Source organism: Ambystoma mexicanum, chromosome 3p (assembly GCF_040938575.1).
Source record: "Ambystoma mexicanum isolate Mex_15411 chromosome 3p, UKY_AmexF1_1, whole genome shotgun sequence".
In the NCBI taxonomy this organism is placed as follows: Eukaryota; Metazoa; Chordata; class Amphibia; order Caudata; family Ambystomatidae; genus Ambystoma; species Ambystoma mexicanum.
Genome location: NC_090925.1, coordinates 634,061,729 through 634,088,771, shown reverse-complemented (window position 1 = coordinate 634,088,771; position 27,043 = coordinate 634,061,729). Strand labels below are relative to the sequence as shown.

The 27,043-nt window shown below is 46.4% G+C and overlaps 1 protein-coding gene across 3 annotated transcripts in view; it reads left to right on the top strand.

The window, feature by feature from the left end:
• The window catches only part of SH3TC2 (SH3 domain and tetratricopeptide repeats 2), a 665,994-nt gene that overhangs the window by 350,146 nt on the left and 288,805 nt on the right, over positions 1-27,043 (top strand). For all 3 annotated transcript variants that reach the window (XM_069651388.1, XM_069651386.1, XM_069651387.1), the window contains exon 4: positions 11,144-11,271. In XM_069651388.1, the coding sequence (XP_069507489.1) occupies positions 11,144-11,271 (128 nt within the window). The remainder of the gene's footprint in view (positions 1-11,143; positions 11,272-27,043) is intronic.

Below are 27,043 nucleotides of genomic sequence, written 5' to 3'. Positions count from 1 at the left end.
CCTCCCCACATTGCAAATTGTAGGCTGCCTTGCGAGCCTCTTGAGAATTTCTATGAATGGAAAAATGTTTCAAGGTGGCCGCCTTATAGGTGGACCATCTTAAATGATTTTGGTCCTCCAGCCCCGCAAAGAAATTGGAGTATTCCGGGGAGAAGGTCCACTTTACATATTGAATACAGCTTTGGCTGACCTTCAAATGGAAAGTCTCCATCATTTGCTCAAACAACTCTAAGTGCTCCCAAACAGAATACTTAGCGTTCTTATGGTAAGGCGTGATGACGCTCCTGATCGCCTTAATCTGCTTTAAGGGGTCCTTAAGCAAGGCCCTTTTTGCCTTACTGGCCCTTTTGGTTCGGGTAACCCTGGTCCATTCATCCTCTGACTCAGAGGCACTGCTCCCAGAGGTTCCCGTCAGATCTTCCAGGTTTTCCCGGATTCTGCGAGCCTGGGAAAGGCTGGCAGAATGCGGGGACCTGGTCTCCTTTTTCCTGTAGTGCTCAGAGGAGTCCTCAGATCCCTCCTTGCTGCCAAGATTTGCTGGGTACCCCCCCCACTGACCTAACTGGGCAGAGGTTTTCAGGATGCCCTTAAGGGGCCTACTCTCCTGGGGTTCCCCACTGAACTGTAATGTACTTGGGTGCCCATACCCGGATGCCCACCCCTCCATTCCTGAGTGGTACTGGCCTATGAGCCCCATACTTTTAGCTGGATAGTAATCTGCCATCCCTGTGGCCCTGTGCTCATGTGCGCCAGGGGACATGGGGGTGGCAGAGTCCAGGGACTGAGAGAGATACAGGCCTCTGGTACTAGGGCTCCTGAGGTTATGCTCAGGAGTTTCCCTTTCCCAGCGAACCTCATCTCTATCCGCCCCTGCTCCCTGTTGCAATGCAAGAGCCTGCATTTGTGCTTTCAGTTCCTCAGTCAAGGCCTTACTAGACTCTATCAGTCTCTCCTGCATCGCTACCTGTTGTTGGAGCCTATCATTGTGTTGACAGAGGGCCTCATTTTCCCTCTGTGCTTCCTGGTTGGTCCTGTAGAACTGGGCCAGTCTTTGCTGCAGGAGATTTACCTCCTGAGTCCCATCCCTACTGGCCTGCTCCTTTCTTGCCAGAGCATCTTCCACCCTTCTGGTGTGCTCTACCAAGTTCTGGTTTTCTTTTTAGAGGTCACCCAGCCCCTGGAGGGCCAGGTGATTTTCTTCAATTTCCTTTTTTAAGTGGCAGACTTCCTGGCCTAAAGTGTCTCTTTCCTGACTGAGAGCCTGCATCTGTGCCGCCAGGTCGTCCCTTTGCCTTTGGAATGCACCAGCTTTCTGGCGCTCCTGGTCAAATTCTGCCTGGGTATCCAGGTCTTTCAAACTCAGTTTATTGCTCTCCTCTTTCTCTCTATCTAGCTGGCTTTGCAGGGTGACTACCTGCTCCGCGCATGCCCTGTTGAAATTGATCTGTTGCTCCAACTTTTTCTGGTTCTGCAGTAAGGAGTCCAAACTGTCTTGGTGCTCCTTCTGCAGGGCCAGAAATCTGGTATCCTGGTCTGTCTTCTCCTGTTGTAGGATGCCCATATCCTCTTTTATTTTAATGATATATTGCCTACTATCATTTTCTGACTCCTGGCTCCTGAGCAGCCTCTGCTCAGAAGAGTCCAGCTCAGATTGGGCCTTCTGTAATGCCAGCAGTTGCCTACTCGCCAGATCTTGGCCTTCAGCACATTTGTCCTGCATGGCTCCCATATGTAAATATAAATATGCCGCTACCCTGGCAATCTTATTGTGTTCATCTTTGGCTTTAGGAGCCATATATAGTTCACTCAGGGCCACATGTAATGGACCCTGATCTCTCCATAGGTTTGACCCTGTTTCAGTGACCTGTCGCGTGATGGCCTGCAACCAGGCATCCTGGCCCTGTTCAGTCCATTCACCTCTCACAAATAGTTTATGTAAGAGGTGCTCTCTGGCTATTTTCATGTCTACTAAGGTCGTCATTCTAGAGATTGGTCTCTGTCCTGACTTACAGAAATTAGTATTTTATTTTTGCAAAACAGACCTTTTTCTTAGAGCGTTCCTATGAGGAGTGCTTTACAGCGTAACACAGCGTGGTGATCCAACCGGATATGTGTATCTGGTCAGCTGGCACGCTGTATTAATCTGCACAAATGGTAGATCTAACCCAAACGTCCGGCACGAGCCCCCAATTTGTAAGAGGATTCAACTCAGCACTACAGCCAAGTCAACGCCTAGTCTAGAATACTGAATGAAAACCCTTATTGATATATCTTTATGTCCAGTTCATGCGTTCTGGATGACTACCCCTATATAACACCCCTCTCTTGGAATCCTCCTGACCCCACTGAGCCAAGAAGTAGTTCTGTTTTGCAAGTTAAAAGGTTTAATTGATAATTTAAACAATATATATATATATATATATATATATCACGCTTTATAATAAATTAATAATTGAATATCACACTTAATCTGAGATGATAAAGATTAACAACGGAGAATCTGGCACTAGCACACTTCTTGATAATCACTAAGGAGTTGACATGAAATGGATAAGATAGCAACAATACTTTTATGGTTTCAAATGGATGCAATGTGGAATGAAATGCAGTAAAGAAAATAACTTGATAGGATTTCAGCAAAGACAATGTAATCACTTTCTTGTACAATTCACCCCCCCTTTTATGCAATGCAAGGAAATGGAAGGAAGGCATACAATTCTCAGAAAGGCAATTCAAACGTAATTCAGTTCACCCAGCAAGCTTAGACTACAGAAGTTGAAAACACTGGCCCAAATGCTTTTAAATGTGCTGGCAATGTAGAAAAAAATATGCTAAAATGCTTTTAATTCCCTCTAGGAGGTTCAGGGTGAGTGAAATCAAGTTAATATTAGTCCAGGCTCACTTTAGCAAGGATCTAGGAGTAATTGGTAGGTTAAACGAATTTTTGGCAAATGAAAGCAAGCAGCAGCAGATTTTTACACGTGAAGAAATTTGCAAATTGCGGTAAAATGTCAAATCGCGGCTAAATTTGCGAATGCGCCGAGCGCGATTACAGAGGAACTACAAGGACTATCACTATCGTATTGGGGTCCTAGGAAAGCCTAGGATCTCAGCTTCCAGATGAAAGTTACTGCAAGTCTCTAGCACAAACGGTCACGGAGATATGAGCGATTAAATAAAGGTTGTTTTTCAGATTGAAATTTTAAAGTTCACAAAGACAAGTGCAGCTTGCAACTAGCAAATCACAGGTGACAGCTTTACAAATGACAGGTGACACTTAGGAGGCAGTTCTACTTAGATTAAAATAGGATTGAATTATATTATTTTAACTAAGAGATTGGTTCTGCACAGTTTTCTAGGTACTCACACTATATTCTTGAGTGAAATGGGCCTCGCCACGGATCTGGTCAGGTTTTGGACTGGACTCCGGTTCAGCTCTTTGGTTCTGCTAACATTGGCCTGGGTCAGCTCTCTCTCTGGATTCTGAAGATTGAGGGATTTAAAGTCTGGATCTTTCTGCACAGCTTTCTCTAGAGATTGATGGAGGTAAAGTATGGATTTTCCAGCAGAGCGTCCCGCAGCAAATGGATTTGAAGGTCCCTATCTGTCCTGTCTGTCTGCTTTTATGTGTTTTTTTTATGGGTGTGTGTGCAGCATCACTAGACCCTACCCCTCTCCACTTATCATTGGCCAAGCTTTCATTTCTCCCCTGATTGGGGGAGCTAAGTTGTGTCAGAGTGATGTCATTTTACAGCCTGCAGAAAGTCCACTCCTCCTGTCAACTTGCACACAAATCTAGATTTGAACCAAATACATATTTGCAGAGGTACATATTGTTTTAAAATCATATGCACCCATCATGCATTACAGGAGGTATACCCTGTTCAAACTCTGCTCTTCCTGGGGGCTTGCATTCAGAAATGGCAATATTTTGCACTTTTTAACTGGTTTGCAATTTCGGATATTAACCCAAATTTACACACATGTGCGCAAGGAGTATGGACATTAGTTGATGAAGTGTCAGATTTTTCACATGCACACATTTTGAGTAATATCCTCTTTTCCGCTAAAACTCCCCTGAACATACCACCGGTTCTAAAAACCTCTTAAAATGTGGGCAGAAAAATCACAGGAATTATGGTATCATTTATAACATTTTCACATGTCCGCTCTATGAGTTATTCATCTTTTTAGAGTTATGTTCTGGCCCCAAAGGGGTGTGGTTTTCCTCCAGCACAAGGTTGAATTTCTGGTTTTTCCAGTTCTGCCAAGCCAGCTTGCTCTCACAGGCAGTGCCCCTCCCCTTTGCTTCAGGAGGAAGCTACTTTTACGACATCTGCAATAAACCATCTGCCTGGGTCAGGACAGGGCTTTGTTCAGAGCTCCTGTATTCTGTGGGGGCTCCCCTTAATTCAATTATCAGAGAGATGGCATATCCTTAGTGTGGCCAGCAAAAGGCAGATAGGCCTGGGAACACAGCTGTGACTCAAGTTTCATTCCTGATGGGGGTAGTTGCCAGGCAGAATTCCGTTCCTTAAGCCAGGTTTCAGATAAAATGTCACTTTTTGTTACTCAGTTTAAGTCAAGACAATGTTTACATATGCAGCTAGAATGCTGATTCTAAGTTTAAAACTATGACATTTAAACAATTGCAACCTATGTGACACTCAAAATACGTCACTCATTTCTTTTAAACATTTAGATTTGTAGTGTCTTTCAGTCCAAATTTACTTAAACTGCTGAAATCCACAGCTCAGCCAGTCTTGTTATAAACCTTCAAGTCACTTCAGAATATAACTTTACATTGGATCCACCTCTCAGTAAGTCTTTCTTTGGCATGTTTTGGGTTCATTTATTCAGTTTTCTACAAAATCTGGTGGTTTTAAAACGCCGGCTTTTTGATAGTGGTGAGTACTGGTACTGCACCCCTTTTTGGGATTTAAGAAAATGAATTCCCGACAGTTATGGGTTTGCTTTTGGCAATCAGCATTGCCATTCCCAATGGTTTCAGACTACTGTGTGGGTAGTCCAATGGTGGTTTTAGGCAGTGTCCTTCTGTGCCCATAACATCGGCAAAAATGGGTGGCCGCCTATTCTTCATGCACTTCCCTGGGCATTTTCCGGGAAGCTCTGACCATCACGATGTTTTCATGCCAGTACTGCACAGTTTTGAGGTAGGGCTCGGATGCATGGGTAAATACATCCCACAGCATCATGACAGAATTAGATGTATACCGAATTGTAAATTGTAAAGGTATGGAATCCATTGCAGGATTATAATTTGCAGGATCAAGAGCTCGCAGATTGAGTTGTGGTATCGGGAATATTTGACACTGTAGTTGCAACATCCTTTTTTTTAGGACTGGCAGTTGTAAGATCATGAAATGCTTTATCAGAGGATTTTAGAATGTAGAGTTATAGCACTACGTGATGTTGGACCATTATTTATATTATTACAAATAGTCAGATATGGAGATTTTATATAATGTGTTGCATTATCAATAGATGTATTATATTCTGGATGACTAAGAGAAGCTTTGCGATAAGTGGTATATCAGTCAGTTTTACTCCCTGTTAACAAGCAAATGTTGGCAACAAAACAAGAATAGGTCATACAAATATTCTCAATAAATAATAGAAATTCACTGACATGAATACATATTTTCAGATCGGCATTACAAGCAGAGTGAGCAGTGCCAAAGAAAGGAGCTCTATTTTTTATTATGGCCTGATGTGAAGAGAAACTTAATGTTAACAATTGCATCTTTTAATTTGTATGATTTGCTAATCTATGTTGCTTCACTGCACTTTTCACAATTCATAATCCTGGTATATGTATACACACATACAATGAAGTTTGGTTTTGTCACGCCTGCACACCTCAGGGTTCCCAGTCTCCCCAGTGCCCCCCGCCCCCGGTTCCTCTAATCCCACCAGTTCTTGTGCCCGATTCCGGGACTCAGTGCCCTCCTCACTTTCCTGTGTGCCATTGCGTGGATTCCTTTGCAGGGAATAAAGCGAGCCATTTTTGTGAAGGAATCGATAACCACCCACAGAGTGTAAAATCCCTGGACCCGGGGTAAGTCAGTAATGAAATCCATGGTCAAAGTGTGCTAGGGTCTGGGAGGGATGGGCAAGGGGAGAAGGAGACCCAAAGAACGGCCTCCACGGTGTTTACATCGTGCACAGATGACCCACGTGTTGAAGTAACACTCCACGTCCCTTTTCATGGACGGCCACCAGCACCATCGCTTCAATAATGCCAAAGTACGTGATTGGCCGGGGTGTCCAGGCACAGGGGCGTCGTGGGACCATTCCAGGGCCATGTTGCAGGCAAGAATAGTGTCTCCGAAATGAAGGCTAGACCATCGCGGATCACAGGGTCCCATTCGGACAACTGATCGGGGTTTAGGACAACCCACTCCCGTACAGCCTCGAGTAATGGCAGAGAAGGGGTACATAGACAAACCACCTTGCCGCAGTCTACGAGAGTATCAGGGTATACTGGCAAGGCCACTCCCCCAGGGGATCGGGACAAGGCATCGGCCTTTCCGTGGGCCACACCTGAACAATGCTTGATGAAGAAGTCAAAAGCTGCAAAAAATAAATGCCATCTGACCTGCCTGCTTTTGATACACTTCAGGGATGCTAAGTCCTGTAGGTTCTGATGGTCTGAGTACACAGTGACCCTATGTCTCGCATCCAAGAGTTGATGACGCCAAACATGGAAGGCGTCCATGACTGTCTAACAGTTCTTTTTCTGTCACTGTGTAGTGCGCCTCAGCGTCAGTGAATTTGCGCGAGTGAAAGGCCACGGGGTGGAGCCGGCCGGTTGTGGAACATGTCTGTGACAAAACCGCACCAAGGGCAAAGGAGGAGGCGTCGGCCTCCACGATGAATGGCAGTTCCGGGTCCGGATGTTGCAGGACAGGTGCTGCAGTGAACGCTAGCTTTAGGGCCTCGAATGCCTGTTGGTGAGTATCCGACCACAGAAAAGGAATGCAAGGTCTAGTCAAAGAGGTGAGGGGTGCCACTAGAGATGAGAACCCAAAGGTAAAGCGCCTATAGAAATTAGCGAAGCCAAGAAAAGATTGCAACGCCTTCAGGTTTTTGGGAACAGGACAGTCTAATACAGCCCTCACCTTAGAAGAGTTCATGGCCAACCCCCCAGGTGTGATGTGAAAACCAAGGAATTCCACGGTGTCCGCATGGAACTGACACTTCTCGGGCTTGGCAAATAAGGAGTGTTTCTGCAGACGATTCAACACCTCCCGTACGTGTTGTACGTGTTCTTTCAGGTCCTGGGAGAAGATCAGAATATCGTCTAGATACACCACAACGAACACGTCCAGGATATCGGAAAAGATCTAATTCATAAATCTCTGGAACGTGGCCAGAGTGTTGTATAGACCAAACGGCATTACCGTATATTCATAGGGCCCATAGCAGGTACAAAAGGTGGTTTTCCATTCATCGCCAGGTCGTACACGGACCAGGTTGTACGTCCCTCAAAGGTCTAACTTAGGGAAGATGGAGGCGTGAGTAAGGCGATCAAGCAAGGGTGTAATCATGGGAATGGGATACTGTTTTTTTTCTGTGATAGCATTGATCCGATGATAGTCCACGCATGCGCGCAGATCCCCCTCCTTTTTAGGGATGAAGAAAATGGGACTAGCCGCTGGGGAAGTGGAAGGGCGAATGTGACCTAAGCGGAGGGATTTCTGGATATATTCCTTCAGAACCAGGTCTTCAACGGGGGAAAGGGAATAGATCCGGCCGGTGGGAATGGTACTCCCAGGTATCAAATCTATCGGACATTCATATGGGCGATGTGGTGGGAGCACTTCTGATGAACCCCGATCAAACACCCCTGCGTAGTCCTGGTATTGGGTAGGAACAAGCATGGAAATCAGTCCCACTGTATGGTGTCCTATCGGGAGAACAGTGGTATCCCCAATGGTTAAGTGTGCAATGGCCCTAAAGCCTGAGCGTGCGTGGTGTCCCTGGTAGGTGCGGGAAGACAATAGTGTTGGCAGAGATCTGATTCAAAGTGCTCAGAACCTGCTTTCCAGTCTATCAATGGGTTATGTTCCTGGAGCCATGGGATCCCCAGTATGATATCGAACTGGGGCATTGCAATAAGGTCAAAGCTCAGAGTTTCCTTATGTATTGATTGGATTGTCACCAACAAAGGGGCTATCTGCTGTTTAATGGGCCCAGATATCAGTGAAGTGCCATCCACCGCCTGTACTGGTTCAGGTCAGGTCTTGGTCAGAAGGGGTAGATTCAGGGAGTGTGCAAGCACGATCTCTATATAGTTACCCATAGCCCCGGAATCTATGATGATCGTTACCTGATGAGAGATTACGGGCGTGGGTTGCATAACGGCTTGCACATGGATTGGCCTCATGCGACCGAAAGCGGGTATAGGATTTGGGGTGAAACAGGAAGTGCTCGACCCAACCCCCGGTTCTAGGGTCGAGCAGTCTGAAAGCCCAATGTCTTGAGTTTGGGCCTACGGGGACCCTCCATGACATAGTGACCGGTTAACCCACAATAAAAACAAGCATTGTCCACCCTCCTATGCTCCCTCTCCGTGGGCGTGATCTGACTCCGTATGCCCCCTATCTGCATGGGTTCATGATTGGCGTTGGGGGTAGCTGGGACGACAGATTGTGCCGGGGTGTGAGAAATACAGGCCTAAACCCTGCGTTCTGAACACCGGGCTTCTACCTGTAAGGCTAGATTGACTAAATCCTAAAACACGGTTGGCAATGAGGGAACAACCGCGAGAGCGTCCTTCATGGAATTACACAGGCCCCTGTAAAACACAACAGATTTTTTGCTTTCGGGCCAAGACGTCTCTGCTGCCAGTTGATTAAACCTGGTTATATATTCAATCAGAGGACCTCTCCCTTGTCCCAGATCCAAGGGTTCTAGATCCCGGGATTGTACTTTGTGACGGGTATCGAATACCCGTGACATCTCTGTGACAAGAAGGTCAAAGTCATAAAGGGCCGGGTTGTTGTTGTCAAGGAGGGGATTAGCCCAGGCTGCGGCTGTACCAGCTAAGTGGGAGAGAGTAAAGGCTGCCTTAGTGGTTGAGTCTGGAAAGGCCTGGGGCCTACATAGATTCAAGAAGGTCCTGAACTTACAGGGGTCTCTGTGATACCTCTAGGGGGCAGCCAGGGGGAAAGGAGAAGGTAGGACCACCGGTATGGGACCCTGAGGGGGTGACACAGAAGGTGGAGCAGGCTGTGAACTTGAAGGGGTATCCCCGAACTCTGCAAGGGGTGCCTGGTGCTTTGGATACTGTCCAGACGTTGATGTATGGCAGTGTTAGCTGCGGCCATGTCAGCACGTAACACGGTTATGGCTTCCACCATAGCAGCCAAAGGTTCGTCCGCAGCCCCCTCCATGACTACAGGACAGGATGGCTTCATAGTCTGACTGTCGTGTAGTCAGAAGAGTCCTATGTCCACAAGTGCCGCACAGAGAGAGTTAATAGTACTCCCTGTACAACCTTTGAGGCCACAGGTGGGAGATCGTCTTCCAGAACCGCAGACCTCTTGGAACCCCGGACCACTGTAAACAAAGCACTGGTTAAGTGTACGGCACAACAACCACCACTGACCAAACAAGAACAAATGGAAAGGTCTTACCCACAGAGGCGGTGACTTGATAGTCTGTACTAATAGGGTTTCCGGGACTCACCAAGGGCCCTCCTAGCGGGAGACGTGTGCCAGTAGGTCAGGTGTAATATTCGTGAACCGGGCTCACCTGGTATTAAAGTCCTGGACAAGGGAACCAAAGAACGTAATGCCAAAGGGTCGAGCAAGCAGGAGTCCAAAAAACAGTCCGTGATACATGATGAGTAATCCAATAACAGTAGAAGGCAAAACCAGGGAGATCCAAGAGCAAATCTGTAAGGCAATCCAAGGTCAATTTCCAGGTGATCCAAAGTCAGAATACGTAGCGCCGAACAGTGTCCAAAATTAAACAGCTGTGAAGCATCAGATGTTCCGATGCGGCTGTTTAAATACTGGCGCTTTGTTTCCTTCTCGGACACGTGATCCGCAAGTTCCAATCACGTGACACGTAGGGGCATCACATGTGCATGTCTTTTTGGTCACGTGGAACATGGCCACATCACGTGAGCGAGGAGCTCTGGCCGTGGTATGCGGAAGTGCGGCATGAAGCCGGTCTTTCAATCGCTATGGGACTTTCCACTGAAGTGGTCGTCGCAGCGAGTGAGCAGCTGCAGGCTGGAATCCACGCAATGGCACACGGGAAAGTTAGGAGGGCACTGGTGGGATTAGAGGAACCGGAGGGGGCACTGTGGAGACTGGGAACCATGAGGTGTGCAGGCGTGACAGGTTTCAAAAAGATAGTAGCTTTAGAGTAAATATATGTTTCTATGTCACTAAAAAATACAACAATTGGGCATTGGAGTTACATGTTTAGTTATATTTAATGTCCCAACTTCAAAAACAGACAGTAACACACTCCCACCTCAGAATTTTTTCTGAAGCCGTGACTAAGAGTTATAGGACCAAGAGCTATTTAATCGTGTGACATAGGACCATGAGCTACAGGCTTATGGCTGTAGAATTGTGGTTGTGGGCAATGAGTTGTATGATCACACATAGCATGAAGAGATTTATTGTCATACATAGCTGGGCCATGAGGAGTGCATTGTTAGGAGTTGTTCAAAGGTGACATGTAAAGCCACAACTAGCCAGAAACCAGTTGAAAGATCACAAACTTTAGGTCTACACGTTATGTAGGAACTTAAAATGTAATATTTTGCATAAATAGTATGATTTTGAGTTGTGGGATCTTGTGTTGTGGTCTCAGATGTGTTAGGATCACAGATAATATTATCACGGAATGCAGAATGCAGAGTATAATGATCATGGGTTATAATATGGGTATGTTGAAATAGGAGGACTAGGTTAATTCAATTTTTAGGATCAGGAGATGTCAGCAGAGCAGTGTCATATAAATAGATGAGTATTTTTTAATGAGTTTTAAAATTGATTGGAACTGGAACATTAACTTGGTGCTGATGTTTAAGGAACAAAAACAGAAACATACAGATTAAGACGTGTATATATCATACCATTTTGCTTTTACTATGTAGAAATTCTGCTGACGTTTTGCATCCTGAGACGGTCCACTCAGAGGCTCAATGTGCAGCTCCAGGAGAAGGCGAGACGGAGACTTTGGGCCCTGGAAAGTGACAACAAGGAAGTAATCACACTGTTTAAGGTAGGGAGGAGACAGAGCATAACCTGCGTCATCATGGCACTACTCCTTTAACTGTAGATTTAATATTTATTTTCTTCGTTTTTTTAATTAATCTTCATTGTATAGCTCACACTATCTTCACATGCTTCTTTAGTGCATTTTCAGGCATTGCTAACACAAACATATGCAAAACTAACAGCATCATTAAGCACATCAGCCTCTTACAGCAACAGAGTTGGGATCCAGAGTTACACGAGGGCAAACCGGTTAGGGGCCAAATCCTGTTTTCATATGCCATCCTGAATTTAGAGCTACAGCGTGTTCAGGCAGGGAAATGTGCGTCATGCTTTCAGCAAAAAGAGATTAATGAAAACATTTCCCAGGGAATGTTCCCTTGAATGTGAAGGGTTAAACATAACACCAGAATGAGCGACATCACTGTAACTAGAAAGAACGGGTACACACCAAGAGTGGCAAAGCAGAGTACTTTTTGATGGGCGAACATCACATGTTTTTAACATCTAAATTGCTAAGAAAAGACCAACACTGGAAGAAACTATGTATTTTCAGAGAGTTGGCTTGAGGATATGGGTGCCAATGCCAGGTAGGGTCGAGACAGAGTAATGGTGAGAATTTGACTTGAGCGAGTTTAAGCCAAAGCCTTTGGGGGGTATCTGAATGGCCACTGAGCACCCTGCGGCTCACTGAGTAGCTTAATTGGACCCTAACCTTGAATTGCGAGGAAGCATAGAGTGATATGGTTTCGTTTACACCGAGAAACCTAGTACATGTAACCAGGGAACCTATTCACTTATCAGACTGGTGTTTGTATTTTCTTTCAGTATTTACCAAGCGGTAATTGTGACAGAGGATGAAACATTATCACAAGTTGATATAGGTGCCACAATACTGAAAAGTGATCCGGGAAAATCTGCACTACTATGAGGATGTATACATGTTGCCAGAACAACTAGCAACTCACATCCATTTTAATGTTAGATTTAGGAGAATGGTAAAGTGGGAATATTTAACAATGCTCACAGTTTGAAAAACGGCACCAGGGGAGATGAGTGATGGTAAGGCCACAATGAAGCATGTGCAAGGTCCTCCTAAATGGACTATCCCCTCTGCAATAGAAATGTCCACATGGTGAGTTCATGGTCATTCTGGGACATTAACACGTTCTTTCAATACTCCACAATTGGGCATTAAAAGGCTTCTTGAAGCACTTGAGTTAATTAAACGGTGGATAGAATTATGCCTGGCCACTGGAGGGGGTAACATACCAATATCCTGTGATATTTAAACTGGCCAATTTCCTTTACTTCTTGGTAGATCTTGGTGAAATAAACCGAAGAAGTTGTAGCGTGGGCAACACCACTTTCATAGTGAAAATATATACTTTTTTATTGTGAAAGAGGTGTAGTATAAGTATGGAGCACTACAGAGAAACATGTCGCATGTGATAGGAATGAGTAAACCAATCTAAAGCAAGCAATCAAAAGAATTAGAATATAATTATATAACGTATATAAATCGTATAATGAATGAAAGCAAAAAACAACAATAAGCAACTCAAAACAAGACCATGAATAAAGTAAATCAAATAATAGACATATTAATACATAGCTGTCAAGACATTCTAAAATGCATGCCATATGGAAGTATTCGAAGCTCATACAGCAGGTAAAATGTCATCAGAAGAAGCAAGCAAAGTTATAGTCTTCATTCATTCCTCCTGGGGTTATTGAATCCAATCTTTTAATCCAGAAAGCCTCTCTACGGCCAAGGCTGTTGTGTAGGTTGTCATGTACTCTTGCAGACACGACTTTCATTATCTGGTAGCAAAGTTATGCAATCTGATGGTGAAAGTTCGGAAAATTACTTCCCATTGCTGAATTCCGGTTATTGGTGCAAAGGTTGGATCTATGTTCATACCACTGGTTTTTGACTGCTCTGCTTGATTGGCTGACATAATATGTGCCACAAAGGCATTTAATTGCATGAATGGCATTGGCAGTATGGCACGTGGCACAATCACATAATGTTATTTTTGCCCAAATACATGGATAGTATGTCAGATTACCTTTGGTGACATAGCTACAGTTAGATCACTGGAGGTAAGGAAAGGTTCCCACCCATTTGTGAATCACTTTTTAGATTATTTATCATCAGCCTTAAAAAGATGGTCCTGTTAGGTTATGACATCCTGCATACGAAAAGGGAAGAGCAGCCAGGATTAAATCCTTAACCCTGTTCTCACTCTTGAGAATCTCCCATTGTTTCAATATGCATTTTTTAATTGTTTGACTTTGTGTGGAAAATCTTGAAACATACACCATAGGATTGTTTTACAGGAGATTGTTGTTTTTAGGTCTGCTTCTTGTGTTGGCACTGAACCTATTGGTAATGTGTTTCATTTCCTTATAACATTTCTCATTGTCACTGACTATGCCTCTCACTCTCATAAATTGGCCATATGATAGATGTCTAATCCGACTCAGTGGATGGAAATGCAAACAATGAGGGAGGTTATTCCTTTTGGTGGGTTTATGTAAGATGGTAGTTGATAAACCCAGTTTGTTCACTGTAATCTTCATGTCCAGGAAATGTATCTTGAGGGTTACCCCCACTGTGAACTGTATGTGACTATATTGCATTCAGGTATGTGAAAAAGTTCTCAATGTCTGCTTTGGAGCCTTTCCAAATGCCAAAGATGTCATTGATGTATCTATCCCAGTAGGACACATATTTCTTCCAAACAGGGTGAATGAGTACATGATCAGTTTCACACTTCAGCATTAAGCAGTTGACATATGATGGGTCATGATAGCCCCTATAGATGTGGCTGACATTTGAAGGTAGAATTGGCTGCCATATCTAAAATATGTGTTTTGAGAAATAAAGGTAAGGATGGTCATGATTACTTCTTCAGAAGCTCCAATCTGATCTTCTTGCAGTAAAACTCATTCAATAGATTCCAAGCCTATGTTTTGTGGCATTGAGGTGTAGAGGCTTGTGAGGGGTCAGAAATGTGAGTCAGACAATTTGTAAAGGTTTTTCAAAAGAAGCCATTTTATTAACTCAAAACGTATAAACGCCTCACTATCCCTACACTAATGAGGATTTCCCTACATAAAATAAACTAAAGGAAACACTGTAACAAAAGGTTTCTTTACCTCACACTTGTACATAAACAACTCAACAGGGGAGTGTATAGCAGTTCAAAAGCAACTCAAATAACAGTTACGTTCACAGTATGATAAGTGCCTTTCCTTATAACCTGGGTGAATCCTCCTTCCCCAGATTCAAGCAGGAACCAGTTCCAAAAACAAAAAAAGAAAATACTGTCTTGTGACAAAGTTCCAATGCAGTTTGTTTGATTTCAACTTAGCAACAAACCGTTCCAACACTTCAGGATTGTTCAACATGGTGTCTTTGTATTCCACTTGTGATATTAAGTAAAATAACCTTCTTTGCATAAACCAAGAACATCTCCTTAGTTCATTAGAATGAATATACATTGTCTTTGTCACAATTATTCTGCAACCACATATGTGTTTAGAAAGAATTATACACTTCTGCAGCAGTTTATACAGCACCTGTTTCAGCAATGAAAGCTTGTCAGGATGATTTGTCAATATTTCACCAACATGTATCAATGGTTCTATAACTGCTTCTTTATGACTTGTCAACACCACTTCATAGCACTTAAACAACTTCCACCTGGTTTACTCTCATGCCAGACCGATTTATTTATTTATTTTATGGGGCATTTGTAAGGCACTTGTAAATCAAGAAATTGTGTTTCAAAGCGCTCACAGGGCAAAGGGAAGGGAACAAGGGAACAGCAAGACAATAGAATATGTTAACAGTGATGACAAAAATACAATAGCGGTCCTGCTAGGCCTTATTAATATTCAGAGATGTTCTACTACTTCAAAGTTCTCTGTTCTGGTGTACTCTCCTTCCAGAACAGAATAAAGTGTTACCACAAGCTCTGACATGGTGACAGGCCAGAAACTATGAACTACAAGTGCTTCTGTGGTTAAGATCAGCTTACAAGAACTTAGCAGTGTCTCTTGCTTTACAACAGCATGTTTAAGATTTTCTTTGGAGAAGACACAATTCACATTGTGCTCTTTATTACACTTTTGTGATGTCCATATTCTCTGCAAGTTATGCTCCACTCCTTCTGAATATTCTTGACCAGAAGGGCCGTTTCTTGCCACTCTTGTTTCTCCACTCTCCTTCCACTCTAAGAAGAGCGTCCATATCCAAACCCATATCTCTGGGTCCACGAACAACAAGGGCAAACTGTTTAAAATCTGCAAGGAACTCGCAAATCCTACTGCAGTCTCTAGTTCTCCCCTGCCATCCATGACACTCTGTACTTCACTGGCCTCCCAATTATTAACCAAAGCTCAGGGCCTCCTGTCCCCACTCTCCTCTGCTCCCATCCTCCATCCACAGCTCTCAGCCCTCCAACTCTCATCTTTCTCACCCATAGCACCGGGGGAGGTTTCTAGACAAGTCCGCTTTCTGAAAGTCTCCTCCAAACAGGTGCTGCCTGCTCCTCCAGAACTATCAAGGACAACATTGCCTCCCTTGCGCCAGCCTTGGCTGATTTTTGTAATCACTCCTTTGCCACCTGCTCCTTCCCACTACACCTCAAGCACTCCCTCATACACCCGCTCCTCAAAAAGGCATCTCCCAACCCCTGCTGCCTGGTTAACTACCACCCTATCTCCATTACCTCCTTCCAGGGTAAACTCCTTGAGAAACTGGTCATCTCCCAATTGATCCAACACACTGAATCTGTTGGTTTTCTCCATGACCACCAGTCTGGCTTAAGTTCAGCCAGCTGCACAGAAACTTCTCTATTGAACACCTGTGATGACTTGCTCTTAAATCTCGTTTACCACTCTCCATCCATACTTATCCTCCTGGATCTTTCCTCTACCTTTGACACAGTCAATCATGTGACCATGACAAATCGGCTCTTTGACACCTTTGGATTCATGGGCCTGGCACTGGACTGGTTGACCAACCTTTCAAGGTTCAACTGGGCCCTTTTCTCTCCCCTATCACACTCTCCACCTGCGGTGTCTCTCAGGGCTCTATCCTCTCACTGTGGCTCTTCAACATCTACAATGCCCCTCTGGCCCACCAGATCTCTTCCTTCTCTCCTCACTTCCATTGTTTTGCAGACAATATGCAGATTTCTTTCAAGCTTCCCTCTACTGCCTCCTCTTACTCCTCTCTCATCCCTGACTGTCTGACTGCCATTCAGGCATGGTGTACTGCCAATGATCTCTGCCTTGATGCCAGTAAGACTGAGGTCCTTCTCATTGGGACTCCTGCTCCCTCCTTCCCTCCTACCCTCTGGCTGCCCTCTATGGGTCCCCTTGCCTCACCCTCCTATGAGGCAAAAAAAACATTGTTTCATCTTTGACTCCTCTACCTCCATCTCTCCTCACAATGCAGACCTTGCCAAGAAGGCCCACTATCCACTGCACCTCCTCAGAGGCATTTTCCCTTTCTTCACCTTCCCCCAGAAACTCAATGGGCCTCATTATGAGTTTGGAGGCAGCCATGGTGCTGTTAGCACCATGGCTGTTAGCACCATGGCTGCCTCCAAACCGGGCTCCATTACCGGATTCCTGCAATGGGGACTTACCATGTCATTCTGACATAGGAGGACCCGGTAATTACTCCTTGCAGGAACTATTCCCCATTCCGATTTGAGCCCCCATAGGGCTCAATGGGGAGGGAGGTAATAACGGGCACATTACAAGTGGCCCGTTATTACATCCCTCTTCCCCACGCGGGACCCGGAAAAGACGTCTGGTTTTACCAGATGTCTGATCCGGGTCCCAGAAAGGGAACCTCGTAATCAGCGCTCCCGTAATGAAGCCTCTTCCTCAATCTCCCTTTATCCTCCCTTTGCCCCCATCAACTAATCCAGAATAGAACTGCAAGACTTATCATTGACCTCAAGCCCAGTGACCGCATCTCTCCAGCCATACAATCTCTTCACTGGCTCCCTGTTGCTGCTAGGATGAAGTTCAAAACCCTCTGCATCATCTACAAGGCTTTCTGGGGCCTGAGTCCCTGCTACATCCAACTCTCTCTCCTTAAATACCTTGCTGCTAGATACTTTCTTTCCTCTAGCTCCAGCTCTGACACTTCTCTGTGCAGAGAGTGGGGGTAGAGCTCTCTGCTCCACAGGAGCCTCCCTCTGAAATGGTCTTCCTGGCACTCTCATGCTTTGAGATGGATCTCCTTAAGTTCCAGAAGCTCAAGACCCTCTTTTTCTCTTCTTCCTTTCCTGCACCCTGCCCTGCTCAGACATCCATCTGCCATAGTGACTGGCTGCAGGGTTCCCTCTGTGCTCTACAGGGCACCAGGCTGCACCCCCGTCCAGTCCACCCTCTTCCTTGCCCTTGGCATGAGGACCCTCACCCCCTGCATCCCATGCAATCTCTGGCACTCACCCTCTTGGCCTCCCCTTAGCACTCACCCTGTTCCCTTCCCTCCTACACCCCCCTTTCACTTGCACTCTCCCCTCTTTCCCTGAACTTCCCCTCCCATCCTTGCACTTCACTTCGAATTTTGCGAAGAACAGCACCCTCCCATCACTTGCACTTATAGTTCCATGATCCAAATGTCATACGGCCTAGTAGGATCATTATTGTTATCTTTCTCCCTTGACCCCCCAGACTTTTTTCTCTTGTGGTACCTTGAAACACCATATGTTGTATAGGTGCCTAACAAATTTCCAATAAATAAATAAATTAACCAAATACTGGCAGTAATTTCGGTCTCACTCTGACTCTTGTTTGGCTTTGACAATGCAAGTTTACACTATGAACTTCTTCAAACATAGCCAATAAGCTTTGCAAACATTTGGACTCTTGTTTGCTCCCTCTTGACTTTGGCAATGATTGTTGATTTTAATTTGCCATGTTATAGCTTTCTTTTGGCTTTGGCAATGGAAGTATGTGTTAGGTTCTTGAATTATTGCCCCATCTTGTTGCTGGCTTCTAAATAGACCTGCATGCTAATAATCATACCCATTAGGTTTGATGATCAAGATTTTATCATTCCACTTGCTCCTTTCCAAGTCAGTTTGATTTACAAAATAATGCTATCTCTGCTTTTTTGTCAGATCAGTATTCAAATTGCTTGGCTTCTTCTTTTTCACTCTACATGTATGGTTTCTGATCATATAGCTGGTCTGAGCATGCGAGCGGTTACATATCACTCCGTTGTCACAATAGCGTATTGAACTCAATGGGTCTGGCGTGCACAGCATTTCTGTCGCTACTTCCAGGTTCTTTGCCCCAGCTGCTTCTTACCTATTTCCAATCTTCTGTAGCCTGCGTGACTTGCACACAGCGCTTTCTCTGCTCCAAAGGTTCTCCGGTGCTCTCCTGTCAGTGGAGACAGCCTTGTTGTGGGGAAAGCTTTTCAAATGTTTGCTTCCTGCTGCGCTGCCTCTGTAATTAAGGTCTCCAGGGGGCAAGTTTTCCTCTCCGATGCTTCCTGCGCACAACCTCTGCAATTAAGGCTTCAGGAGGTGAAGACCCTCTCAAGACTGGCTACTGCTCTCCACTCAACAGTGGTCCCGGCATCTTCTTCCTTCTCCAGTCTCTGCTTCTGTTGCAATGTGGAGAGTCCACAACTTTTCCATGTACGACTGCTACTCTGCTCCTTCTTCTCACTATTGGCCTTCACCTGAGGGGGCTTTTTAAGTCTCCCAGTCTCCCTCAGGTGTGGGTCTTTTCCATTAACAAGCTGCACTTTGCAGTTTTGTTCTTCTTCAGCCCTCTTCTTCGTCCCAATACTTTGGGGATTATGTAACTTGTAGTTCGTATTGCAAAAATCGTTTTTTGTAACTTCTTTTTTACAATAGGCCATTACAAGTTTGGGGTCTCAGGGGAAGTTCAGCAAGGGGGTGTCCCATTCCGCAGAACACCACCCCCTGGGTCTGGATCAGAAAGCGTCTGCATTTGCCTGGTGACACTAGAAGGGTTCCAGGCCAGGTTTTCTGGCGGAATCATCTCTGATTCATCACCCTTGTCACATTGAATGTAAATAAGATGTAACCATTTTCCAATGTGGAAGTCTTTAAGATATACCAGACTTGTGATGTGTCTTTAATATATATGTAGGGGATTTCTGTATCTATGGTTGAATGCAAAAGTCAATGTATTTCCCTAATGGGTATCGTTTACTATCTATTGCTGCTGGTAAAGGTCACATAAGTGGGTTGGATATTTGCTTGTCTTTCTTTGGCAACAGATAGAAAATGTGTTCCTTGGGATACTTATTTCAGAGAAAATGGCTGGGGTTGTCATTAATGCACTCAAGTCATTCTGATGTCAGAAGCAGTTCTTTAAGATTACAGATGATGCCGTTGGTGGGGTCAGAGTCAAATTTCATGTATGTCATGAAGTCTATTCGTTTTTTGAGACACTCAGTTGAGTAATCGCTAGTCATTTGAATACACTCAATTTGTGATGTGTGAGAGATCATTTAAAATAGTTTTGTGGAATATGTCTTTGGACAATACAGTAATGGGTAGTATAAACCTCCTCTTAGGTTTAAATTCAATCTAGTTGTTATCCGCCTGAGACAAATTGCTATCACTATTTGTCTCCAATTTGAAAAAATGACACAAAGTTTCAGTTTATGTGTACATTTGAAGAGATCAATTAGTAGTGTCCAAAATGCTAGAGCCACACGTGGGAACAAAGTTGTCAGATAGATGTATAACTAGTTTTTCTGGTGTTGAATTCTGGCCTTCAGTCTGTGGCCCTACCTGTTTTCTTCTTTCCCCTGCCGTCTGCTATTTCCTTTCTTCTTTGGTCTAAAAAAGAGATTAGTGATAATGCCATTTGGGCTTCTTAGAATTCCAGCCACCGGTTGGATGTCTATAGTATCCCTCTGTTCAATGGGACCCTCTGTACTGGACACATTAGATGAACTGCTATTTGTTGCTTTGCATTGTATTGTAGGATTGTTTTTTGGTTTATCCATCCATGTTTATACTTCACCATTTAAGTAATTAAATCTGTTTTCTTTTAAATGATCTAATCTTCTTTTGCTCCAAATATATCTTGTACTATTCCAGTTTTTCATTAATTGATTGGGGTATTGAATCTAACTCCTCTTTCCCAGTTAGTCCCTCTAGTTCTGCTTGTATGCCCTTGATCTCCTGGTCTATGCTGTCCACTTGTTTTGCTAATTCTTGTATGTTTAATAGAATTAGTTCAAGGGAACATTTGTTGAATATTTGCTCCAACAAATGTCCTACTTCCCTTTTATAGAGTAGGACATAATGGTATGCATAACCCCTTTGGGATATGCTTGGCCGTATTGTATCTAACTAGGGTAATGGCATGAAGTTTGCTGTTAATTTGCTTCCAAATAAAATATATAAACTGTTTGATCTTCCTAGTTGGATCTCCCTTGGGAGTAGTGCTGTAAGTATCCCTTATTGAACTAAGTATCAATTCTGCTTCCTCGCTGGAGAAACTGAGTACTTCAGCTTTTTTATCAGTAATTGATTTTATATCTTCATATAACAGTGTGCCTCCGCCCAACTAGTACATACTGGGACTAAACTGAAGAGATACTGGGGTAGACACCACCACTTATATAGTGAAAAGATATATGTCCATGGACACCAAAACGCATGCAATAGTATACCCGGAGAAGCTCCCCAACTACGGCTTGTTTACTTTTCGAGTCCAGGAGACTCTTCAAGAGTCATAAAAAATCATTTATAAATCGTTTAGAAAAGGTTGAATAATCTCAACACATTCGTAACAGTGATGACTCAATAATGTTTTGCATTTATGACAGATGTTATGCCTTTTTATGTTTCTAAATCTGTGACTCCAGAATATACTGGAGAAAGGGGATTCATCTGAGATGATGAGGCCTGCAAACAGGAAACATATGATCATTGCAAGCTCAGGTCTCCAGAAATATTTGTGATGGGCTCAGAATCCATCTAAGCACATTGTTATAACAAGGGCACCTTTTCATTGTATTCCACTGAGAGCATTGGTGGCAGCCTAGTCTAATGGTAATGAGAAGTAGTTGTGTATTTTTTGTTATGCACCTAATTAAGGACCTTGCCCATTTTTTATTGTTTTGCCTAGCTTTCTCACCTTTAGGAGATCGCACGCTTAAACCACTTCTCCGGGGCCAGGGATTCCTTCAGTATGAACCTGCTCTGGGTTATCTGTTACAGGCAGATTTATTGTGTGTGGCTCCGGGCACTATTATCATTTTGTGCCAGGACATTTTTTTTTGAAAATCAATTTTATTAAGTTTCCTTGGTGCATAACGAGGTTACATTCTTGCATTGCATTTATTAATGTGAGTTAACATAAAGAGAAAACCAGACGAAACACACCCCATGCCCCCCCCCTCCCACTCCCTCCCCCCACCCCCCTTCAGTTCGCGCTTACATAGCCTTGATAAACACTTGCACAACGGGCTCTCTTAATGATGGAGGCGTCAATACAATATGCGTGTGGCACGCCAAAGTCATATGGGCCAAACGAGTTCAGTTCTCAGCCGGGTCCTTGGCCCATGGTCCCACCTCCGTGGGGAGGAGGGGAATCCCTCAGCTCAGTCTTCAGGACCTAGACCACTCGGCCGTACTTATCAAAGAAGGGGAGCCAAATTTCCTCGATACTGGACTTAGACTCATCGAGCAGGTGTGTGAGGAACTCCATGTCGTAGATGGCCCTTACTTTGGTCACCCAGGTTTTTTCCCCTGGCATTCTCGGGTGTTTCCATTTCTGCGCTAGACAGCATCTAGCTGCTACCAGCATCACCTGGAGCATGTGATCATGAGTGTTACCCCGGTCCTCTTCGTTACTAATCCCGAAGAGGAAGAGCCACGGGCAGGATACTCGTTCTATCCCATCTACCCCTTTGATCCAGGTCCGCACCTTGTCCCAGTATTTCTGGACCACTGGGCATCCCCACCACATGTGGATATAGTCACCTCTCTCTGTCCTACATTTCCAACAGTGTGGGTCATATCCTGGACGCATTTTGGCTATTCTTTGCGGGGGGTAGTGCCATCTATGTAATATCTTGAGGGCCTGATGGCGATATTGGAGGGAGGATGTGGATCGATTGGCCCGTCTACACATCTCTGTCCATCTCTCGTCATCAATTTCCTCGCCCAGGTCCCTACCCCATTGTATGCGTGCTGGTGGCGGGTCTCGGGGGATGGAGAACAGAAAGAGCTTGTATAGGCGGGAGATTATCCCCTTGGAGCCCCTTGCGGTCAGAAGGAGTTTTTCAAAGTCTGTGAGTTCCCTCCTGAGGGTATCACCCCAAGATGGTTCCGTGAGGGCACCCTTAAGCTGAAGATATCGGAACGGGGAAAGCGTGCCTATTCCCAGGGCTTCCTCAAGGTCCTTCAAGGGGAGGAAGGAGCCCCCCACCCACAACTGGCCGGTCCTACTAAGGCCCGCCTCGAACCATGTCTGGTAGGCTGCTGGTTCCGCTATTTTGGCCAGGAAAGGAGGGGCCCAGATGCAGCTCAAGGGGGAGGGCCATGTCGTGAGCCATCTATAGTAACCTCCCTCTCTCCACAGGGACCACAGTACTCTTAGAATCGGGTGGTTCAAGACTGATCTGGGGATCGTTCTCCTTGGGACCCAGAGCCATTCCTCTAGTGTGACGGGCGCCAGGGGCCTATTGTCCATGGCTACCCACTGTTTTTTCGGTCCCGGTGAGAAGTGATCGACCAGGATCCTCAACTGGGAAGCCCTATAATACGTCTCGAGATCAGGGTAGCCCACCCCTCCATCTTCCTTGGTCCTAGTCAGAACCTCGTATGAAATCCTGTGTTTTTTGCCCTGCCAGAGGAATCTAAGGAGGATGCGTTTTGTCTCGTCAAAAAAGGCCTTGGGGACTTGGACCGGGAGCATTTGAAAGAGAAACAGAAATTTTGGGAGGATAACCATTTTTATAAGGTTAAGGCGTGCCATCCATGAGAGACCCGTTCCCGCCCACCTTTCTATGTCTCTCCTGATTGCTGACCAGAGGGGGGGGAAGTTGGCCCCATACAGGTCCTCAAGGTTACGTGTGATTTGGACTCCCAAGTAACGGAACCCCTCATCGCTCCGCTTGAAGGGGAGACCCTCCACAAAGGTCACCTCCGTGTCTGGCAGGTTCCCACCCATGAATGCGACCGATTTGTCCAAATTAACCTTATACCCCGATAGTTCTCCATATCTTGCGAGGCCCTGCAGAACCCGAGGGATTGTTTGGGACGGTCTGGTGACATAGAGCAGGGCGTCATCCGCAAAGAGGCAGATCTTGCAGTGCATATCCCCCATCTGTACACCACTGATGTCCGCATCATTGCGGATCGAGATTGCCCACGGTTCCATCACCAATGCGTAGATTAACGGAGACAGGGGGCATCCCTGCCTCGTGCCACGTTCAAGGGGGAATTCCCTAGACTCAATCCCGTTAGCCACCACTCTGGCCGAGGGGGAGGAGTAGAGCGCGGATATCCATCCCAACCACCTTGGACCCATCCCCACTGACAAGAGAACCTCCCTCATGAAAGCCCAGCTGACCCTGTCAAAGGCCTTCTCCGCGTCAAGAGCCAGTAGGAGAGCGCCTTCATTCCTGGCCTCAGTCGTGGCCAATACATGGAGGGTCTTCCTTAAATTATCGGAACCCTGTCTATTGAGGACGAATCCCGCCTGATCAGGATGTATCAGGCGTGGGAGGGAGTTTTCCAATCTGGAGGCCAGGATCCTAGCAAAGATCTTGGCATCTAAGTTGAGAAGTGAAATGGGTCTGTAAGACCCACAAGCTGCCCGGTCTTTACCAGGTTTAGGTATGACGGTGATGAGGGCCTGTAGGAAAGTCGGGGGGATCGTGTCGTTGCCTCTAATTTGGTTGAACAATTTGGTCAGGGGCTTCACTAAGGTGGACTGGGTCTGTTTATAGAAATCCGCTGTGTAGCCGTCAAGGCCAGGAGCCTTTCCGGCCTTCAGTCTCTTGATGGCTCCCTCCACCTCCTCTTCTGAAATTTCCCCCTCGAGGGCCTCCAAGTCCTGGTCGGTCAGTTTGGGGAGGGGGTGTTCTGCCAGGTAGGAGGCAATGTCCTCCCGAGATTCGCCCGCTTGCCTAGAATAGAGTTTGCTGTAGTACTCAGCAAAGCATTCCGTCACTTCATGCCGGTTCCCATGAACCCTGCCCTCTTCGTCGGTCAACCGGGTAATCCCTCTCTCCACTCTACACCCCCTCGACCTCTGAGCCAGCAGAGTGCCTACCCTGTCGCCCTGTTCGTAGTATCTCTGTTTGGTATATCGCATCCTCTTAACCACCTCCCCTATGAGAACCGTATGGAGCTCCTGTCTTTTGCCCTGCATCTCGTCCAATAGTGCCCTCCGGTCCACTCCCGGGACTCCCAGTCTGGCCCGCAAGATCTGCAGCTCCCCTCGGAGTCTGCTCTCGATCAGGCCCCTCTCTCTTTTACGCCTCGAGCCCTCCGCTATGAGGAGGCCTCTGAAGGTGGCCTTCCCCGCTTCCCATACCATGGACATGTCCGTCTCCCCCGTGTCATTTGTCTCGAAGTAGGCCAGCATTTCCTGCTTCATGAACTCACGGAATACTGGATCCCTAAGGAGCGTGTCGTTGCACCGCCATCGAGCCGATCTCGGGGCGATGGGCAGGGACCAGTTAGCTATAAGTAGTTCATGGTCCGACCACGTTATGGTCTCGACTTTTGGTTGGGTCATCGCCCCATCTCCCTCCTCTGAGGCCAACAGAAGGTCGATTCTGGTGTAGGTGCAGTGCGGGGGAGAAAAGAATGTGTAACCACCCTGGGCCGGGTACGCCTTGCGCCAAACATCTACCCAGTAGTGATCCTTCAAGAGGTTCTGCAAGGCCAGGTTATCCCTCGTGATCCCCTTGGGTACCCCACCTCTGGCGGACCACCAGTCCAGTTGGGGGTCGGCTATGAGATTAAAATCACCCCCGAGAATCATGGCCCCCTCGGCCCATTCATCCATGACACCAAAGATCCGTGTGAGGAACTCCACCTGGCCCGTGTTGGGCGCGTATACGGTGGCGAGAGTAACTCGCTGCCCCTCGCAAAGCCCCTTGACACCCAGAAATCGACCCCCAAACCCCCTCTTGGTTTCCACCCCCGTTAGTTGGAGAGCCCTTCCCAGGAGAATGCCCACCCCCTCCTTCTTCGAGGTCGGGTGTGAAGCCCAATAGTTGCTACCGATGTCTTTCCCCTTGATTCTGGATTCCCTCCCGCGCTTATAATGTGTTTCCTGTAGAAATAGGACCGTCAGGTGTTGTTTTCGGAACATGTTGCCCGTGAGGGATCTTTTATTTTGAGAGTTTAGACCCTTGACATTTAACGTGCCCACCTTCCCTTCAATCGTTGTCATCATACCGTGTGCGTATTCTGAACCCCTCGTGGTGATTGAATTTTAGTGCCCCTTGCCAAGCGTATTCTTGCGGTCTGAACTGAATTTCCCCCTGAGTCCCCCAAACTACCCCGTTATCCCCCCCATCCCCCCCCCCCTTGCAACTGACCCCCCTCCCCGTGTCTTCCCTCCCCCCTCCCCACCCTTGTACCTTGAGGCGTCCGTCCACTCTCCCCAACATGTGTTGGGGCCGGTCAACGAACCACCAAGGACTCCAACCCCAGCCCCGGGGTTTTCGTGTGTCTGGAGAGTCCCAGATCGCAAGTCCGATTCAGGTCGGCCCCTGCAGGCCTTCGGTGCACTTAACCGAGACAAAAACCAGAGACCCCGCCCGGGCCCTCAACCCACAACCAGAAACCCAAACGCGGGGCAACACAAATAAACAGTTAACTTTTTAACATAATGGTCTGCCGACCCAAGGTCCGGTGGGCCAAACGCGACACCGCCGCGGTGTCCGTTCAAGGCAGTTCGTGGGCCCGGGGCCTCCTGCGTCCGTACCCTGAATCGTCTCTCACCTCATGATTTTCTCTCCTTCCAATCGAACGTTATTTTCATGAGTCAGTGTGATTTTCCGGGTTCATCGACGGGTGTCTGGTTTTCCGAAACTTTCGGGCCCCCTTGACCTTAGATTTCCCACTGTGATTTCCTGGGCCGTCGGGACCCCTAGGGGGGTCCCGTGGTCCTCCCTCCTGGGCGCCCGAATGGCCCGCCTGGTCGTTCACCAGATCGTCCGTGGCTCTTCGTATGTCCTCCTCCGACACCAGGTGGTGTTTCTCACCTAGCCACTCAAACTCCAAATAGAAGGGGTGACCCCACCGATATCGGACTCCTTTTCCCTGCAACCATCTTGTGAGTGTGCCGCATTTCCTCCTCATTGACAGGGTTAGGGCCGAGAGGTCTTGGAAGATGGATACCTTTGAATCACCGTACTGTATGGTGCCAAGATGTCTCGCCTTTTCCAGGATTCTGATCTTGTCCCTGTAGTAGTGCAGCCGAACCAGAACCGAGCGTGGGCCTCTGCCTCCCCCCCCCGCTCGGTGCACCCTGTCGAAGTTGGTCGCCCCCACGTCTTCCGTTCCCAGGGCGATCCTCACGATATCGTGCACTTTGCCTTCAAGTCCTTGTACGGATTCGCCCTCAGATTCCATCAGGCCAAAGATTCGAAGGTTGTTCCTCCTCTCCCTATTTTCCATGTCGTCAACCTTGAACCGAAGCTCTTCCTCGCGCCTTTCCATGTCTCGGAGTCTCATGTCCATTTGGGTTTCGAGGAGTGTCGCCGAGAGTTGGTTATT